This window comes from Tursiops truncatus, chromosome 1, assembly GCF_011762595.2.
Source record: "Tursiops truncatus isolate mTurTru1 chromosome 1, mTurTru1.mat.Y, whole genome shotgun sequence".
Classification (NCBI taxonomy): Eukaryota; Metazoa; Chordata; class Mammalia; order Artiodactyla; family Delphinidae; genus Tursiops; species Tursiops truncatus.
The window spans coordinates 164,932,855-164,953,364 of record NC_047034.1 but is presented as its reverse complement, the minus strand read 5'-3'; the positions used below and the strand labels follow the sequence as shown (position 1 = coordinate 164,953,364).

The window sequence follows — 20,510 nt, the reverse complement described above, 5'->3', positions numbered from 1 at the left end:
TTGTCAGTTCCATCGTGCTGCGGACGGCATTTGGTATTCTTGAGCCAGACAGACACCCGTCCCCTCAGGGTGCCACCCATTCGAGAGGGAGGAAATGACAGTAAACGAGTTGACAAATACATAGATAGTATAAGTCTGGGCAGTGACAATTACAATGATGAAGAAGAAAGCAGAGTAAGGGTAGGGGTGGGGGGTTAAGAGGTTATTTCAGAGAAGTCAGGGGTGGAACAGGTTCCAACAAGTGAACCCCTAAGGGTCCGTGTAAGACCTATCAGAGGTTAAGACTTAATTCTGGATTCAAAGGCAAGAATTGATTTTGATTTTGCTATCTTTTTTTTTTTTTTCCTTTTAAAGGCATGGGTGCAATGGGGGAAATGGCTCCTAAATCAGATTGGGGCAAGGTTCTAACCCCACATAGAGTTAGATTCACTAAGTAGAGCTGTGAGAAGCACCCCTTCTTCCTGGAGAGGGAGAGGTGGGTGCGGCCCTGCCGCTACCTCCTAGTGACTGTCCCTGTGTCAGCCACGCTGTCCTCTAAACATGGGCCTAAGAGAACACCCAGATCTCGGGGGGAGAGGCAATTAAATGAGATGAGCACCGGTCCCCAGTGTGTGTTGTTTCCTTCTGTCCTTCCGACAGCAAGCCCCCGTTCCAGCGACAGGCCATAAAACACACAGATATGTCATCATAGGACAGGGCTCCATTTTTTTGTTTTTAACAGCTTTACTGAGATATAGTTTACATACCGTAAAGCTCACCTGTTTAAAGTATACAATTCAGTGATTTTTTGTGTGTGTGTGTGGTACGTGGGCCTCTCACCACTGCAGCCTCTCCCGTTGCGGAGCACAGGCTCCGGACGCGCAGGCTCAGCGGCCATGGCTCACGGGCCCAGCTGCTCCGCGGCATGTGGGATCTTCCCGGACCGGGGCACGAACCGGTGTCTCCCGCATCGGCAGGCGGACTCTCAACCACTGCGCCACCAGGGAAGCCCCTACAATTCAGTGATTTTTAATATATTCATAGAGGATACAACCATCATCATAATCGAATTTCAGAACATTTTTGTCACCCCAAAAAGAAACCCTGTGCCCACTAGCAGTCACTCCCCATTTTTCTATCCTCCCAGGCCCTGGCCAATCACTAATCTACTTTCTGTCTCTATGGATTTGCCTTTCTGGACGTATTACATAAACGGAATCGTACACCATGTGGCTGTTTGTCCCTGGCCTCTTTCACTGAGCATGATGTTGTAGAGGTTCATTCCTCTTGCAGCATGACTCAGTGGTCCGTTCCTTGATGATTTTGTTTGCAAAGTGGATTGGAAGATCACGGTCCCAGAACGTTCTCTCCTGGTGAGTTGGAAGGTCAGAAGGTTCTGAGGCACGTTGGCCAATTCCTTTCTGCCCCCTCCTCACCAACAAGGACAGCCTGGAGAAAGTGCTTGACCTAACTGCCTGCCGATGTTTGAAAACTGTAGTCTAAGTAGCTGAGGAGCCCAGAAGCCACTGTGTCTGCTGGGCTGTTGGCAGGAGAAGGCAAAATGAGCGGACGCTGAGAAAAATAGGAAAGCAAAGCATTTCAGCCAGAACAAGGAACTTCATTTGTACCGTACTTGGGAGTTCCTTGTAATTCCTGCTCTGGCAGGGAAATCCAGCAGTTTAGAGTTACAAGTCGTTTCTGCAGCACTGGGTAAAGCAGTGGTCTCCATAGTGAGGTGGGTGTATGGGAAGAAAAAATATTAGAACTGGTATTTATTTTTATCTCCACCTTTTAAGTATATTTCCTACACATGTTTTATGATGTATATACCATATAAGCATAGTGTTACATGACTATAATTTTTAAATAAATGTATATATATTTGAAAAGTATATACATATGCATAGGGGTATGCATTCCAAAACATGTGGAGACCTCTGGTCTAAAGAAATGTTTTTAAAAATACCAGTGAGTAAGCATTTTAATAGACCAAAAAAACAACACAAAAAACTCCTGAGCTCTGTACACACCACATTTTTCTTGTGATTGCCGTGAGAATGATACTCAAAAGAAGTTCATTTATACATTCGATTGTTTTGACCTTGCATTGTGTTCCAGACACAGTGCTGCCACTCTGGAGTTCAGAGCGAACTCACTACCCTTTCTTGGTAGAGTTTAGAAGGGTATTTGGAAATACCCTTTGGAGTTTTGCTTTCCTCTCTGCTCTCACGGGAGGGTACAAAAGAACCAATGCCAATAGGATCTTCTCACCGTGTAAATCACTGGCTGGGCTCTGCCCGTGTTCCCTGCGTTTTGGTCACTTTGTCCTTTGAGTTTATAAACTGTCCCCCCCACCCATGTCTCTGAGGCTGCCACACATCCTTGTTAACCTTCTGCAGGCTCAATGACCGTGGTGACGGTGAAGGCTGTGGCCGGGATGCTCGTCTTGTCCATACAGGGGAACCTGCAGCTCGACTACCCCATCTTCTACGTGATGCTCGTGTGCATGGTGGCGACTGCTATCTATCAAGCCGCGTGAGTTGCAGATTCTTTTCCTGCTGGGCTTCCCCACAAAGGTCTCTTCCAGCTTCTGGGCCTGATGACAATTGGTTTTGAAGCTGTAGGGCAGGTAGAACATGCAAATGTTCTGTCGCCAGGGTTTGGCATCCACTGTGGAGAGAGAGGGGTCGCTAATTTGCTGAGTTATCACATGGAGGGGTGCCGTGCTGCTTGAAAAGCCTGGAGTGGATGTATTTTTCCCTCTGCCTCAAAATGTGAGAAGCACACAATCAGAGGCAGCCTCGATTCCCATCTGGACCGAGGCAGGTGCCCACTTCCGGGGCCTCAGAAGAAGCTGTACCGTCCCCGTGAGGCACCTGTCTGTCTGCCCGGTGGAAGACAAAGTTGTCTCCAACTTGCTTGTCCTCAAGAAATCTTTCCAAGTAGAAGAGCAAGGTGATGGTTTCTGCCTCAGAAGCAGCAGTTCTGAGGGTAGGCCTGGGCCTTGCTCACGTCAGAGATCCGGTGCCCAGCAGGGGGCCTGGGCGAGCATGTGGCAAACCTGCGTGGGGACGGAGGGTGGACAGTGCAGGTTTCAGTGTGGTGCATGGGGCCGGTTCACCCCGGACAGGTCAGGCCCTGGACTCCAGCCGCCGGGGCTCACCATCCACCAGCGGTGCCTCCGGGGAACACAGCGGTGACCGCTGCCACCTGGGTGCCCAGTGTAAGCTGTGCTCTCACTGCCTTCACAGGAACTTGAATTCATTTGGTCCCCACGACAATGATATCCTCATTTTGCATGTAAGGAACTGCTGCGAGAGGCCAGGAACTGCGGAGCTGAGACTGGAACCCCGGCGTCTGTCTCCCTCCCCGTCCCGCGCCCCTCACCCCTCTGCTCTAGGCCTGCTCCTCAGCTTCTCCAAGACACAGATTCCCCGTGTGCAATGGCAATAGCAACAGCCCCTACCTAACAGGACCGCAGCAGGCTTTAGTAGGATCCAGGATAACGTCCAGTAAATAGTAGCTTCTTTTATGATTTTTGTTTTATTATTATGCTGAGTAAGACTATGCTTAGTCCTCCTACAATGGTTCTGGTCATCATCCCTGAGCCCCTGTCCAGTGCAAGGCTCTGTGCTGTGCCCTCCAGGGCTCTGTGCTGTGCCCTCCAGGGCTGACAAAGATGATCAGGTGCCCCACCCTCCTCGGGAAGCTTCTCACTCACACATCACACATTCATCAAGGCCTGCTGTGTACCGGGCCCGTGCTGGGCCTTCCACGCACAGAGACATGAGCGATAGTCACTGAACTCAAGGTGCTCACAGCCCTGGTCCAGCCGGGTAAACAGACAATTACAGTTGGGTGGGAAGTGTGTTATGGTGTAAGGAACTTTGCGACAATAACCAAAATGCTATGCAGAGAATAGACAAAGGATACATTCCTAAATGATGGAGTGTTTATCCGCAGTGGAGAGGTTAGGAGTGACTCTAATTTACTCTCTCGTTTTCCTATATTTATTGCAGTGAGAGTTGAATTAAGAAGAAAATTTGTTTAAAAGAATAATTACAACACGAGGCAGGATGTGATAAGCGCTACAGGAGTTTCTTGGAGTGTTAAGGGCCCAGGAATGGCTTTTTAGTGGGTAGGGGATGCAGGGGACACAGAGGTGAGAAGGGCATTGCGGTGATAAGAACTATGTGGTCAGAGGTGTTGGACGGGGAGAGGGATGGGCCTCAGGCTGTGTGTCTAGAGGAAGAACAGAAGCAGAGCGTGGACCCCAGCCCAGGAGACACACAAGGCTGGCATGCTTATAATCCCAAGGAATATTCCTTCATGCCTCATCTTCGTATTTTCAGACCAAGCCTGCGGTCATCGGCTGTCACCTCGGCCTTCCGACATCCCCACAGCCCACTGACCAGAGTGCTTTTGTGTTGAAGGTTTTTAGGTCAGGCCTCACAGATGTATGACTCCTCTCTGATTGCCAGCGTGGGCTACATTCTATCCACTACCGTGGCTATCACAGCAGGTAAGGGTGTGGTCGCTAGATTTCTGTCTTCTACCTTGACAGCAGGGACATTACCCCAGTGTGGAGGGAAGGGGCGCTGCCTCTGTCAGAAGGCCAATTCTGCTGACTTGTTCTGCCTGTCCCAGTTGTAGATGGTTTTGTGGGGAAAGCGCAGGATTTAGAGCCAGAGAGGCCTAGGTTTGCACCCCAGCACAGACACGGAGCTGTGTAGCTCTGGGAAAATCACTTCACCTCTCTGAGCCTCAGTTCCACATTCATAACATGGGAGTAATAATACTTTCCTCCTAGAATTGAAATATGTATAGTCCAAATGTCCCCTACTTTGTACTGCTTGTGTTAGGTTTCTTTAACAGTTTTTACCATCATCTGCTAACTCCACAGCCTCCACTGGCCAAGTGACCACACATTTCTTCTGTATAATTTTTAGAGATCATGAGTATGTACATAACACGTGCTCAGTAAGTGATCATCGTCTTTATTACATTCCCCTTTTCTTCTACTCCACTCCTATATGTTTTTTCTTTTTCTTTCTGAGGTGGCTTCAGAGGCTGCAAGCATATTTGTGTGTGTGTGTGTGTGTGTGTGTGTGTGTGTGTGTGTGTGTGTGTGTCAGTTTTTTTTGTTTGTTTGTTTTTAAATGGCAATGGTGACTAAGATTTTCAGAGTAAAAAGACCAGTAACAACCAGTGTGCCTCCCTTTGAGGAAGGCCCAGCCGGAAAGCCATATATTTCGCACTGCAGTTTGGACGAGTGGTGCCCAAACTGGTGTTCACAGAGGTTAGAACAAGAGGGCACACAGCCTGCCAGGGCCTGTGCCATGAGCGGGACCAGGGATTGAGCGGGGCTTGACCCAGAGCAGCCAGAAAGCTAACCTCATGCAGAGATTTAAGTCATGGTCAACAGCTTCGGTCCAGGCAAGATTGAAAGGGATAGAAACACCGTGGTTGAGTCCGCAGTCAGGCAGGGAATCAGGAGCTCCGGGCAGGGTTGGGGTGGTGGGGTGTGAAGTGGGTCCAGACAGACGCTGGCTGCAGGGTGAGGGCGGCAGGCCTGTGGCACTGCCACACTGCAGGGTGTGACATCTGCCAGTCTCATGAGGTTAGAAAGCTCCGGCGGCTTAACCACGAAGCCTTGGTTTTCCATCTTAAGAAAGATGGGGGGAAAATGTGGTGCATATATACAGTGGAATATTACTCAGCCATAAAAAAGAACGAAATAATGCCATTTGCAGCAACGTGAATGGACCTAGCGATCGTCATACTGAGTGAAGTTAAGTCAGTGAAAGACAAATACATATGATATCACTTATATGTGGAATCTAAATAAAAGGTACAAATGAACTTATCTACAAAATAGAAATAGAGTTACATATGTAGAAAGCAAACTTATGGTTACAAGGGGGTAAAGGGGAGGGGAGGAATAAATTGGGAGATTGGGATTGGCATATACACACTACTATATATAAAATAGGTAACTAATAAGGACCTACTGTATAGCACAGGCAACTCTACTCAATACTCTGTAACGGCCTATATGGGAAAAGAATCTAAAAAAGAGTGGATACATGTATATGTATAACTGATTCACTTTGCTGTACACCTGAAACTAACACAACATTGTAAATCAACCATACTCCTATAAAAACTTAACAAAAAAGAAAAAGAAAGAAAGATGAGGGAGAGGAGTGTGTAAAAACTGGTAAGTCTCTAGTTTAGCTCATAGTGTCGTTTCACTGGGGGAAGCTGGGCACAGGGTACGTGGGAATTCCGTACTATTTCTGTGCATCTAATATTATCTCAAAATAAAAAGTTAAGAAAAAAAAGATGGAGGTAAGAGGGACCTAGGTGGGGGAGAAAGAGAAGACAGTCTATTCCCCCCAAATGGCTTTTATTCCATTCTGCTAATCTCTTACTAGGTGCAGTCGTAGTATTTTGGACCCCTTTGGTATTCTGTAGGGAAGGGAGCTTCGCCAGATCCTAAACAGACTGGCAGGTGGGTGATTTGAAAACAGCTCACCCGCATTTTCCATTCTTTGCTGCTCAGGCGCCATCTTCTACCTGGACTTCCTCGGGGAGGACGTGCTGCACGTCTGCATGTTTGCACTGGGGTGAGTCCCATCCTGCTCCCTGGCCCCGAATTCCAGGCAGGCTGCCCCTCTCTCCCTACCCCTGCTCCAGCCTCTCAGGCAGTCCCTTAGAGCCAGAGGAGCAGCTGGCAGTGGGAGCTTTGTCCCCAGAGGTGAGCGTTTTATTCCCCAAAGGGCTTTACTTTTCCTTTCTTCTCTTTTGGGCTTCAATCTCCTTGTCATTTCGAACACATCACAATTTGACGCAGGAAAGACTCTCAACCTCACCTCAGATCAAAGGCATGGATACTGAAGCTGAACGAGATGCCATCATTTTGCAAAACCTAACAGGGGGGGTAATGTCCCATGTTGGCAAGAGGATGAGGAGCCCAGCTCTCTGCCACAGTGTGAGAAGTTCTTTAACGTGGGAGGACAGTTTGGCGATAACAGTGAGATTTTTAAATGAGCTTCTCGACGCAGCCTTCCATTTCTAATCATTTATCTTGGAAAAGTAAATGTTGGACGTAACGCCACACGTATGAGGGTGTTTGTTATTTTTTAAATTAATTGTATAAGCAAATAATTGGAAACAACCTAAATGCCCATCAGTAAAATACAGGTTAAATACATTACACATCTTCGTATAATTAAGTACCATACTGCCATTTTGAAAAATTGAGGCCAGTCTATTGGTACTGACGTAGAACCATGTCTAGGATACGTTGAATGAAAAAAGTTACATTTTTTAAAATGTATAGTCACCCTATGAGCCAGCAATTCCACATCTAGATATAGACCCAAAAGAAATTAGTTATATATATATTGACAAAATGACTTGTACATGATACTTATAGTGGCTTTATTCATTATATACCCAAACTGGATACAACACGAGAGTGGAAAACAAGTTCTGATATATTCAGACAATGGATCAGATAATGCGTTCCACACAACAATAAAAAAAATAATGAACTACTAATGCACACAATGAAGTGGATGCATCTTAAAAACATTTATCAGGCGAAAGAGGTCAGACATAGAAGAGTACACGCTGTATTGTTTAATTCACAAGAAGTTGAAGAGCGGGCCAGTCGATTCTGTGGACGTCAGAACAGTGGTTTCCTCTGGGGAAGGGTCTGCATGAATGGGGAAGGGGCACAGGAAACTTTCTGTGGGTAAGGGATGGAAATGACTCCTCTATTGACCTGGGTGGTGATCCCACGAGTGTGTGCACAGGTAAGATTAATCGAGCTCCGCATTTAAGGATTGTGCGTTTTATTGCCTGTAAATTATGCCTCAGTTTTTAGAAAGTGTGCTTGTTTATCTAAGCTCTGGAGAAAAGAGCAAAACAAAAAAAGACTCTGGAAGAATATACACCTATAGTGGGGCCGAGTACAGGGACTTCCTAATTTTTACTTTCTCTGCTCCAGTATTGATTGAATTTAGGCCATAAAGAACTTTTTAATTAAAAAAAAAATCTTTAAAGGCAGGGTTCTGAGATGCAGCGTAAGTGGAGGTGAGGGTTTGGCCAAGGATGGCCTGATTTGTTCTGATTGAGGCTTGTGTGGGCTGCAGGACTGTTATTATTTATCTCGCATCTGCTTCCTGCTGATCCCAGGCTCGGCCGCCTCTCAGGGCCGCTCAGCAGTGAGCCCACCTCCGCAGCCTGCCACCCTGTTTTCCCCTTTTTCCCATTACTCACGTTTGAAAGCATCCCTCCCAACCTCACTCTGGCCTTGTTTCTCTTCATCTGTGTTTGCCAGGTGCCTCATCGCATTCTTGGGCGTCTTCTTAATCACACGTAACAGGAAGAAGGCCATTCCCTTTGAGCCCTACATTTCCATGGATGCCATGCCAGGTAACATTCAAATCCAGCTGGCCAGCCCATCCACATAGAATGACTGCTACTTCCTGTTTAAAAAGACACAACCAGCCTCTGGGTTTGGTGCAGGGAAGGTGTGCTGTGCTATTATGACGTGACTGTCTCTCTTTTTTTTCTTTCTGTTTTTTTGTGGGGTTTTTTTGGTTTTTTGTTTGATCTCAGTTTGCAAAAGAGGAGGCAATGGCTGAGGCACCTCGATTGGTTTTTGCGCACATCTTGCCAGTTCTCATGTCAATTTGGGGATCTTTTAAAGACAATTCTGATGCACACTGGATATAATTCTCATCTGCAGCACCAGGCTTCATGCCTGCAAAAGGAGAAATCCAGTTCATCTCAGTGGAATGGAATGATCAGAGAGGGGAAGGAAAATAGGGTGAATGAAATTCAAATACCATAACCTCACTCCTTAGATTCCACAAGGGAGTGGATTGTTCTGGAGAGCCTAGTTCCCCAGGGAGCTCAGGGTTCACGCTGAGAAGCACAGGTTCAAATGGCAGGAACGAAAATGTGTGAATCAGCTGAGTACTGCACAAAAGGGAGTGATGGGGCTTGTAGAGGACTGGAGAGCACTTTCCAGCCTCAAGGGATTCAGATGAGAAAGTTAAGATGTTGGGCAGCCCCGTCTAGATTTGCTGACCTAAATTCTATAGGATACTAGCGGCCCCTAGCTTTCACTCTTTAACTCAAATTTAATTTTTATTTTGGATATATAAAATGGAACTCTCTCCAAAGCATAATCTCCCACCCTCCATTAAGACAGTCTTGTGAACAAAAGACAATCACAGTGATGGAGTAGAGTACTACTTAATAAAGTACTCGGGAGGCAGGTGTGTTCTCAGGGCTGACCGAGGTGCCCATGATTTAAATGGCCCCAGGGTTTATGTGTCTACTTTTTATATTATTTCTTCATCTCTTGCTATTAAGCTGTTGTCTGTCATTCTTGCTGTTACCAGCCTGCCTGTGTGTAGCAGCTCCGTGTCAATCTTCTCATTTGACCCAAGTTGTTCGAATCATGTATAAAGTTAAAATAAATAAGCTCTGAGTTGGGGCCTTAAGGTTTCTCCTACGAGTTACGTGCATGAGCTTTAGTGCATGGACTTTTGAAACATCTAATCTGGCTGCTCAGATGCCTTTTTTGCTTACTTCCTTGTTTCTCGGCTGTGTTCCGGATAGATGAGGGCGCTGGATAGCTGAATTCCAGATAGGTGAGGTGTCAACTCTGTGTGTGCAAGTATGTGTATGTACGTGTGTGTTTGTGTGTTTATAAACCGTGTATGTGTGTACATCTACATGAGTATTTGCGTATATGCAGATGTGTTTTCTGGTAGAAGATACAAGGTAACCTAAGGTAATCTTAGGTATCCGCGTTCTGTGATCTGTTTGTGGACGTGGCTCTCGCTTCCTCTTTGTGCCTCGTGACCGGTGGGAAGTTGGATGTTGGAGAAAGGAGACCTGCCCTCGTGCCGTGGCATGTCAGGACTTCTGAGTAGGCCTGGCTTCTGTACTTTGAAGCTGAGCGTGGGCTTGGAGTTCAGATGACCTGGATTCAAATCCCAGCTCTCAACCACCTACCTGCTGAGTGACCTTGGGCGTGTGCCCGGACCTCCCAAGGCCTCTGACCCTCGCTTGTAAATTGGGATTCCTTTTCCCAGGGTAGTGGGATAATATGTTAAAGGCCCCTTGCACAATGTCTGGGACCTGGTAGATGCCTGGTTGAATTTGGTTTCACGTTGTTTTTACTTGAAAAAAGACTGTGAAAATTTCAAACACTTGTTTGACCTGATGTCAGGTAAAATAAGAAGAAGAAAACTCTTAAACAGAGACGCTTTTCCAGCTGCTTGGTTTCCCTGGTCAGCATTAGGGCCTCCCTGGCTTTGGGTCTAACCAGATTGATATCTTCACAACCGACTAGTAGCCACGGTTCAAGAGGCATTCAAGTTCTGAAAATTAACTACACGTCACAGTTAGGAGAGGCTTGAAATAATTCTAGCACCTGGAAGACTTCTAGAAAATGAGAAGGAGAAAAACAGTCCCTGGCAGCGAGGAGCTGGCCTGGCTCTCACAGCTGGGCCTTGGTGTTCCTGGCTGAACATAGACCATTTCACAGAACATCAACATCACACAAGGTCATTCTGGGACTGTGAGGGATCAAGACACAAACAGGACCATGCCATTGTCATGTCCAAACACAGACAAACATGAACATTGTCCAAACCATAGAAAGACCAACCATCCCCCTCACATGAGTGACTGCTGCTTCTTTACCAGTCACAGCTTTAGTCTCCATCTAGTCTTCTTTCCTTCTAGATAACAATCATTAAGATCGCCAGTTATAGAATTATCCGCACTTCCTGAAGCATCTAATTGAAAGCAAAGCCCTGCTTCCTTAAACCCTCCTGAAATCACCTAACACAACCCAAATTCTGTAGTAAGTCCTTCTAATACCCTCTTACTGAAACAGCTCCCCGTGACGTACGCCTCCTTCACTGAAATGAGTCAAGAAACCCAAATTTGTTAGACTATAGGTGTATTCCTGGTGGGTTTTGGCTGGGGAACGTTGACAAAGTTAAACTATACCTGGTAAGCCAACTCTCTTCCCTGAGGAATAGGCAACCCCTCATCTCCTCCCAATTACCTCCCCAAAATCTAAACCACAGACTCTTAAACTGTACCCTTCAAATTCCCGTCAGCCGGGCTTCCCTGGTGGCGCAGTGGTTGAGAGTCCGCCTGCCGATGCAGGGGACACGAGTTCCTGCCCCGGTCTGGGAAGATCCCACATGCCGCGGAGTGGCTGGGCCCGTGAGCCGTGGCCGCTGAGCCTGCGCGTCCGGAGCCTGTGCTCCACAATGGGAGAGGCCACAACAGTGAGAGACCCGCATACCACAAAAAAATTCCCATCAGCCAAGGCTTGTGCAATGTGGAAGCAAAGGCCCTTCCACAGATTGGGTCTTCCCAGGCCATTTGCAGAGTAGATAAGAGCATGGGCTTTGGTGTCAAATCCCAGCTCTGTCTCTCATTAGCTGTGTGTCCTTGAGCAAGTTACTTTACCTCTCTGAATCTCTGTGTTCTTCTCTGGAAAAGGAGGATAGTAGCATATTTCTGTCATAGGATTTGGGGGGATTAAGGTCTATAGGGAGCCCACACAGCATTCTGGTTAAGAGTGTGGGCTTCAGAATTTAAACCACCTGAGTCTGCACCCCAGAGCTGCCACTTGCTAGCTTGGCGACCTTAGGCAAGTTCCTTAACTTCCAACTGCCTCATTTTCCTAATCAATAGTTGTGCGAATCAAATGAGATAAAACTTTATAACTCTTGGGCTTCCCTGGTGGCGCAGTGGTTGAGAGTCTGCCTGCCGATGCAGGGGACACGGGTTCGTGCCCCGGTCCGGGAAGATCCCACATGCCGCGGAGCGGCTGGGCCCGTGAGCCATGGCCACTGAGCCTGCGCGTCCGGAGCTCTGCAACGGGAGAGGCCACAGCAGTGAGAGCCCCACTTACCGCAAAACAAAACAAAACAAAACAAAACTTTGTAACTATTTAGAACAGTGTCTGCCCCCAACTAAATGCTCAGTCCTCATCAGCCATTATCATTACTGCTGTTGTTGTTACTATTACTATTTAAAGCACTTAGCCCAGTGCGTCAGGCATAAGAAGCAGTCAGATGTCAGCTGTTATTATCATCATGGTTTCATGGAAGATAATTTGCATTCAGCGTTTTTATTACTCAACCGGGGGCAAGAGAATTTGAAGGGTCTTAATTCCCTACCAGGAAAAGAACTGGCCTCAGAGGAGGCCAGGTCCTACGTAGCTAGGGGAATTGTAGACTACATTTAAAGGAATTAATGACTAAAGTCTTTGCCCTCAAATGTAAGTAGAAATCCGACATCAGTGTGCCCAGAGGTAATAAGCAAAATCGCACCTTACTCCATATGTGGATCAGGGATGTTAACGTCAAAACTCTCCCTCTGAGCATCATAATACATGTGTCACCATCATGTATCCACGACACAAAAGTTTTCGTCTTCTCTCAACAGTATAATGAAGTTTTCTGGATCCTGATTCAATTCAGCGAAAAGTGTTGGCATCTACCACGTTCACAACACAGTGTTGGTTCCACTTGCCCTGTGGCCCGGACATTCCCACCTCATTCTAAGCCAATGGTTTCTTTTGACAGTGGCTGGTCTGTGTGCTTATTTCCTGAAGAGTCATCCTTTGTTGCTTAGCAACTATAATATTTCTAGTGTATATTTATGGGTGCTCTTTTTTTGTTCAATCCAAACCATTCAGGAAGTTGACAGTGCACATGCTTAGCTCCTGAGCACTGTGATTAGTCTGTGGTGGGATAGAGGACGATGAGATGCAGCCTCCTTTGGCCCCATTGCATAATGATTTGGGGGAAATGAATTTCATTTCAGGTATGCAAAACATGCATGACAAAGGGATGACCGTCCAGCCTGACCTCAAAGCTTCTTTTTCCTACGGGGCCCTGGAAAACAATGACAACATTTCTGAGATCTACGCTCCCGCCACGCTGCCCATCATGCAGGAAGAACACGGCTCTAGAAGCGCCTCTGGGGTTCCCTATCGCGTCCTGGAACACACCAAGAAGGAGTGAGCCCACCTTGAGGGAGACTCACCTCCTCTCCATTTACAGCTGCTCAAGCCATGCTGATAGCGGTTCAACCCTTAATTCTAAAACTTGCCTTTCAAGTCTTATTTTTTTAATCCAAGAACTCTGGGGACGGGGATCTTGAAAAGCCTTCGTCTCTGGCAAAGGGCAGATTATCTTGGTCCTGGAAGTTTCAGATGATGAGGGTGGGGCTGGGGTGGGGGGCTGAAAGCAGTATTCTAGGTGGGCAGTACAGAGTTCAGCCTCTGCCTGATTTAGCCCAATGAGATTTGGAAAGCCGTTGTCATCCTTGAGGATGGGAACTGGGTTTCCCCAGTCAGTGACCAAAGGTGACCACATTCTTTAGAGCTAAAGCAAGGCAGAGATTCTGCCCTTATACTTTCCAAATCCATTGAAAGGCTGGAAACCTCCAAATCTAGTCTTCCCTCACCTTATGTGCAGGCCTGATCTCTACCCACCTCCCTCTTGATTCTGTACTTGAGATAAGCTTTGTGTCGCCTTCACACGGCATGGTGAACCAGCCCTGGGTGTAACATCCTGTCACTTGCCTGTAGGAAATGCACATCTGCTTTCTGATGGTCTGTGCCGCCCCAGTGAGGGTGTGCTTGATGTGTTTATACTGGGTCCACTCTGAAAACGAGTTTGGTTTTGGTTCTGTGAATTACTTGGTTGCTTTCTTTCCCCCCGAAGGAGCTGAGAAATTAAGAGAAGAAGGGGAAGAATAAGAAAGACAGGAGCAGGGGTCATGAGCCTTCAGCCCATAAAGGGAGAAAAATCCCTTTTCATTTTGCAAGAGGTGATTGCATCACCTATAAAGGACGGACAGACAATCTGGCTGTTGTATGTGTATTTTCCTGCACACCAGGGTCCTCTGGGAAAACCAGGGGTGCTCATTTCAGAGACAGCCTCACTCAGCTCTCCTCTCTCCTCTCCCTTATAGATTGACAGACCAAGCTTGAGTCATTGGTTAACTTCCTTGGGGTCGATAGACTCTTTGGGTCCTCATCCCCGTGCACGTACATCTGGAAGTAGGCATTCTCAGAAATGGGGCTGCTGCTGGCTGGCTGGCTGGCTGCGTACACGATTGTCTTCCCCTAGACTGACTGTATGCTTTTGAGAATGGCAGGTAAAGGTCTGCAAACTTTAATGAAAATAAGGATCCCCTAGGGAGTTTATTTAACATACAGATTCCTCCACCCCAACCACAGGTACTCTGATTAAGTGGGACTGGGACCGGGCCCAAGAGTCTGCACTCTTAACTGGCAGCACAGGTGATCCTGAGGCAGGTAATCCTGCCTGTATCACACACCTTGAAAACCCAATAACTGAGAGAGACAGTCTGCTGAAACCCTGACACACCCCTGCTGGAAGGTTGGAATTACCATTCCTTGTCTCCTCTTGGGGGTTCATTTGGCAGGCCGAATATTCCCCGTAGGATCCAGGGCATTTCTGCATCCAGTGATTACTTCTTAGAACTACACTTCCTGCTTCCCTAGGCGGCCTTGAACTAACTGGCAAGATAACAGTGTTAACAGACCCGTGTTGATAGATCATTAACCTTTATGGATTTGCTTCATACTGATTTGATTTAGTACCTTGACTTCAAAACTGATATCTGTTGCCTGTGATAACCACTTCTGTATTGTGTCTTACCTGCCTAAGAAGGCAACAGACGATGACTTTTTTTTCCTTTAGAATAAGTATCAAAACAGTATTTATGAGGCACTTACTATGTGTTAAGCATTTGGACAGTGAGGGCTACAAGTAATAAGACCTGGTTTCTGCACTCCAAGCCAGCCGTGAGAGACACAAATACCTGGTCAACTATGACAGGGCGGGCCGAGTGCAATAGCGGACCACAGAAAATGACGGTTATGGAGGTCCTGCTAAAGGTCAGGCCCTGAGCCCGGAACTGGGTATTCAGAATTGGAGATGATTTAGGCTCCACTCATGGATGGGTGGCAAATCTAGCTAAGATTTGGGCAAAGCATAGAAAGTAGGGTGATCACCCCCAGGCAGAGGGGCCAGCATTTGCAAAGACACAGAGATGGGTTGAGGCGGGTGGCAAAGGAAGAGCCGGGGTAGGTAATGGGAAATGAGCCTGGAAAGATAAGCAGTGGAGGTAGAATCATGGAGGGACTGGAAGGCCTGGCCGAGGAGTTTAAACATATCCTAGAGAACATGGGAGCCATTGATGGTTCATGAGGAAGAGAGTGGCAGGATCCGCACTGATTGGAAAGGAGGCCCTATGCAGTTCGGAGGAAGACTCTGAAGGGGTAATAAAACTCACTTTTCAAGGTCAGGCTGCACAGCTGCAGGAACAAAACACAAAAGGGGAATTAAAATCCAATTTCGCTGCTATTCACATTTTCCCAGTGATGTTTCTAATGTGGGCCGGGAGGGGGTGTGAGGGCAGAGTGGATAAAGGGAAGGTGAGCGGGGAGGCCATTTAAATGTGTCAAACCCAGGTGATCATTTGGTATCTTATGTGCTCCCAGCCTTACTCTGCCCCCTTCCCTTGGTTTTGTGTTGGGTCTTTTAACCTGGAGTCAGGCAACAGTGATGAATGGATTGAAAGCACATTGTAATCTCAGGTCAGCTGACAGTCATGGGTTCAGTGCCACCCAGGAGCTGCCTTCAGGTTTGGGGCAACAGCGCCATCCCGTGAGGCTGAGTACAGGAAGGTTGCGCAGGGTTGCATGGTGGCTGCGGAGTGGAAGCCAGGGTAGGTCACCTGGGTCCCGGGAAGAACGGCTGATGTGGCGCCATGGTCCCCAGAATTCTGACTCTGTCTTGGGCTGGCATCTCCCAGTCTTTGTCCCTGAGTGTAAATGGACGGTTTGCTGGTGGCAGATGAGCAGCACTTGCTGTTAGGGTGGGGCACAAGGACATCAGCTTTCCACTCACAGCCCTGACTCTTTATTTTCTCATGGCTCTCACGTCGCCAAGCCTCTCGAAGGCTCCAGGCAACAATACGTATCCTACCGCCATCTCCCTTCTCACAGCAAGGTCACCAAACTTGGGTTTCAGCTTTCCACTTGTTCTCTGGCTTCCTCTCCCCACCCCACTCTGTTCCCCTCTTCTAAAGGCTGGGATTCTGGGGTCCCTAATCAGACATTAAAAGCAGTTCTTCACAGATGGGTGCCTGCAGCTTTTGAAGGGACCTAAGCCCCATTCCACCCGCCCCCAGCCCTCCCACGAAGCCGCAGGTCTGACATGCCATCACGTGAAGTCTCAGATCATGCGAGGGTTTTGCAGGATGGAGTTGAACACTGGGTAGGCAAGGGAGGATTGACATCTCCATGGCTCTTCTGGTGGAAATGAGGCGGCTTGATGGTACAGTGTGGAGACAAGATGTCCCTCAGGGTAGTGTTGGGGAATCTCCAACCCTCAGCCTTGTGAATTCCAAATCTGGTCCAACACTGGCTGACAGACAAAAAATTTTACTGTGTGTTTCTCTGAGAAGCTGTGTAAATCATGTCACCTTAGGATATATTCTATGTGGAAGCCCACATTTTGTTGATTTAGTGACTAAAGTATGGCATGTCTTATTTTTCAAAAAAATGTATGTGCTATGTGCAAATAGCATTATGAAGTGGTATTTAATTAAAGAAAATCCATGTGATGCCTGTTGAGTTTGAGTCTTTTATGTTTGGTTAATACTTTCCAGAGTTATCTACGACAGTGCTGTCCAATGGAACTTTCTGCAACGATGGAAATGTTCCATGTCTGTGCTGCCCAAACGGCAGCCGCTATCCACATGTGGCTGTTGAGCACGTTAAACCTGGTGAGTGCAACCTAGGAACTGGATATTTAGTTTTATTTAAATTCAATTATCTTAAATATCCACATATAGCTAGTGGCCGCTGTAGAAACCGTGCAGATCTAGAGATGCCCGTGATTGTACTTAAGGCTGAATTAAGCACTTTTTCTTTCCCCACTGCCGTGGTGAAGAGTATGGACTCGTGGCCGCACTGCCTAGGTTTGATTCTTGGCTCTACTACTTAGTAGCTGTGTGGTCTTGAACAAGTTGTTTAAACTTTCTGTGCCTCGTCTGTAAATCCGGGATAGTAATGGTCACTTCCTAAGGGTTATTATGGGGATCAGGTGAGTTAATAGCTGTAAAGTCTTAGAACTATGTATGGCATCCCATCAGGACACTGTATGACACTGAAGCAATGGTTTCCTTATTTCCTTATTTATTTACTTATTCACTTTGAAATTGTATAATGAACACTTGTGATTTTTCTTAAGTAATTCTAAGCAAATGTGTCTCTCTTCATTCTAAGTTTCCAATCTACAAAGACAGGTGTGGAATAGAGCCTAAATCTTTATTTATACACACACACACAGAATAATGTATACATACTCAGACATTTAATAAGCACTTATTATATGCCACACACACTATACTAAGACTTCACGTACATCTCAATTCTCCTTTATAACAATTCCATGAGGTAAGTTTTAATATTATCCCCATTTTACAGATGAAGAAACTGAGACTCAGGTCATATAGCTGGTAAATAGCAGAACTGCTATTTGAGCCCAGATCTGCCTGACTTCAAAACCTGAGCTCTTCATCCCTCTGCTGTGCTGCCTTTCCTGGTGTGGTTGAATTTCCATGGGGTAAGTTCACCACACATTAGGATTTCACCTTTATCTGACAAATAAAAAGGATGTACAGTTTCTAAGAAGGATGCAGACTTAAAGAACAGAATGCCCCCTGCCCCCAGTTCATATGTTGAAATCTAATCCCCAGTGTGATGGTTTTTGGAGTTGGGGTTTTGGGGAGGTGATTAGAACATGAGGTTGGAACCCTCATGAATGGGATTAGTGCCCTTATAAAAGAGACCCCAGAGAATTCCCTCATCCCGTCTGTCCAGTGAGAACATGGGAAAAAATACCCTACTATACTATTATTTCATTAAAACAGGACATCAGCACCCAAATAGTAAGAGCAAAATCTCAAAACAAAGGATAATCCTTGAAACTGAATAATTTAGCTTTATGAAAAATATAGGACAGTCTCATTATTTGCCTCATTTTCTTGCAGGCCTGTAAGATGAAACCAGCATTAGGGAACCTAACCTGGTTTGACGCAGCTCAAACTTGGTATTACTTGTGAGGAAAGGGGGACTAGTTAGCTGTAGACACAGGACTAAAACCATCTTATGAGCTCTAGTCCGTCCCCTTTCCACTGCATCACTGAGTCGTGCTATATCCTACATCCTACATCCACCCCATTCATTGAGTTTTAACTCTGTGCCAGGCCCTGTGCTAAGGACTTTACATCCATTATCGCATTGTATTCTTTCAACAGCCCTGCAAGGAACCTGTTCAATCCCTGATTAACAAATACAGAAACTGAGACTCAAAGAAATTCAGTCATTTGTGTGTGTAAGCCGCAGAGCCTGGATTCAAACCCAGATATAACTGATTCCAAAGTCTGTACTTTTTCTTTTAATCCCATCCTCGATATGTCAATAGACAATACTTTTGTACCTTTACATTCTTTGTTCATTTTTAAGCATAAAATGCAACTTTCTCTGAGTCTGGAGGAGCACAAGAGCATTAGCTTTCAATCTTCACCGTTGCCCTGGGCCAAGGCATCTTTCGTTCCTTTGGTACACTGAGTATATGGTATTTTAGGCAACTATTGTATCAGTCAGGGTGCAGTCAGGTGACAGAAACCACGCCAGTTTTTAGAACAGAAATTTTAATATAAAGAATTGGTAACTAGGAATGAAGCTGTTCACTAGGCAACTGAAAGGGTACAGAGAGACCGCTAAGTGTCATACAGATAAGACACAGCTCCCACCCCGAAGGCTGGGGGGAATAAAGGAAGAGGTTGGAATGATTACAACTTAGATGCCTGGAGGAGGGGCCCCGCGGAGCTGAAACTCAGAGGAGCTGAAACGGAGGCTGATGCTCTGCCTCAGCTTGGAGGAAGACCCTGGAAAACTGGGACCCAGGCCCACGAGCCTCTGGATAAGCCCTGGAGACCACAGATGAAGAAGCCACACTCTCTGAACTTAAGTGGGAGAAAACAAAATTTAGTTACGCCAAAAATATCTGTTAGAGTTTCCCATTCAATATGGAGCCTAAGCACACGCATTCACCTCCTCTCCATCCCAGAGCGGCTTTGGGCTTAAAGTCAGTAGGTATCAAGAACAAGAGTGCTCTGGGCAGCAATCCGAGGGATTGCCGTGCTGACAGGCACAGAGTAGCTGTGCCCCAGCTGAAGCTCTAAGAATTACTCTAAACAGTGGAAGTGATTTGGCTGTAGAGGGCCCACGGTAAGGATACTGCGGCGGGGGGGGTGGGGGGGGGGGTGGGGAGGGTGTCAAGATGGAGCTGAAGAAATGAATGGACCTCTAGAATAACCAGGAGGAGAAATAAGGAAAGACAGCCCTGTGCAGGCATGATAGACACTGAAGCTCCCTACCCTTAGAGTCAGTCTTGCTTATTTTTGCCTGCATCCCCAGGCAGCCTGCTGGCTCCACACTCACACGCCTGAAGGGGAAGCTGATGGAGAGACCCCGTTCACTTCCTCAGAGACAAAAATTACCCCTCCCACGGAGGGGACCGTAAGCCTTTGAATAAACAAACCCACACGACTGCGAAGGAAACCCACCCAACTCTCTGCAGGAAGCAATATAGCTCTTCATTCATAAGTGGGAGTTGTCCACCGAGATGCAAGGCATTTGAAGAAATCCAACAACACGAAAGAGAAAGACTAAAATTGTTGAGGTGAAACAAGAATGGCAAGATAGTGTAGTCAAAGCCGGCAATAGTCCACAAGGATTCATTAAATTGTCATCTCTGTTTTTGTGTATGCTTGAAATTTTCATAATAAAAAGTGAAAAAGTGGTGTTTTGAGCACTTGTCATGTGCTAAGTACATACATACAGCAATGAAAAAAAGAGAAACTCCATACAAAGGAGTCAGAAAACGAAGCAAACAATATAAAGTGTGATGGTTAATACAATTGAGGGACTGATGATGAAATTTCATGGGGCCAGGACTAAGCAGGAAACAAGAGAACCCAGAAGGGGAGACGGAAGCTGTGGACATGGCCCTGGGTGCGGTGGAGAGCAGGCACTGTGTCTCAGCCCCGGAGCCCGGGCTGAGCTGGACCCGGAGTTCAGGAGAAGGCGGAGACGACTTTTCAGTCCAAACTAAGGTATCTGCAGGGCCAGCTACATAACATCCAGGGCCCGGTGCAAAACGAAAGTGCAGGGGCCCAAAAAGTGCCATTAAAGGGACCATTTTTTACCCTTCATTTTTGTGTTATGCAATACCCATTTTAAACGCAAATATAAGAGCACTAACTAATAAGGAAATCACTGATATGACACAATTCGTATTTCATTGCTTGTACATGAATAAGTATTGTGTTCTTACCTGAACGATGGAAATCCTACACAAAAC

The 20,510-nt window shown here is 46.6% G+C and overlaps 1 protein-coding gene across 21 annotated transcripts in view; it reads left to right on the top strand.

The window, feature by feature from the left end:
* NIPAL3 (NIPA like domain containing 3) overlaps positions 1-16,701 on the top strand; it is a 72,312-nt gene extending 55,611 nt beyond the window's left edge. For 13 of the 21 annotated variants that reach the window (XM_019938492.3, XM_019938489.3, XM_019938484.3 and 10 more), the window contains 5 exons: positions 2,379-2,514; positions 4,413-4,501; positions 6,545-6,608; positions 8,330-8,424; positions 12,862-16,701. In XM_019938492.3, the coding sequence (XP_019794051.1) occupies positions 2,379-2,514; positions 4,413-4,501; positions 6,545-6,608; positions 8,330-8,424; positions 12,862-13,061 (584 nt within the window). In that variant the 3' untranslated portion in view covers positions 13,062-16,701. The other 8 variants (XM_033841076.2, XM_019938498.3, XM_073794161.1 and 5 more) reach the window with 8 other exon arrangements.
* The last annotated feature ends 3,809 nt before the right edge of the window (positions 16,702-20,510 follow it).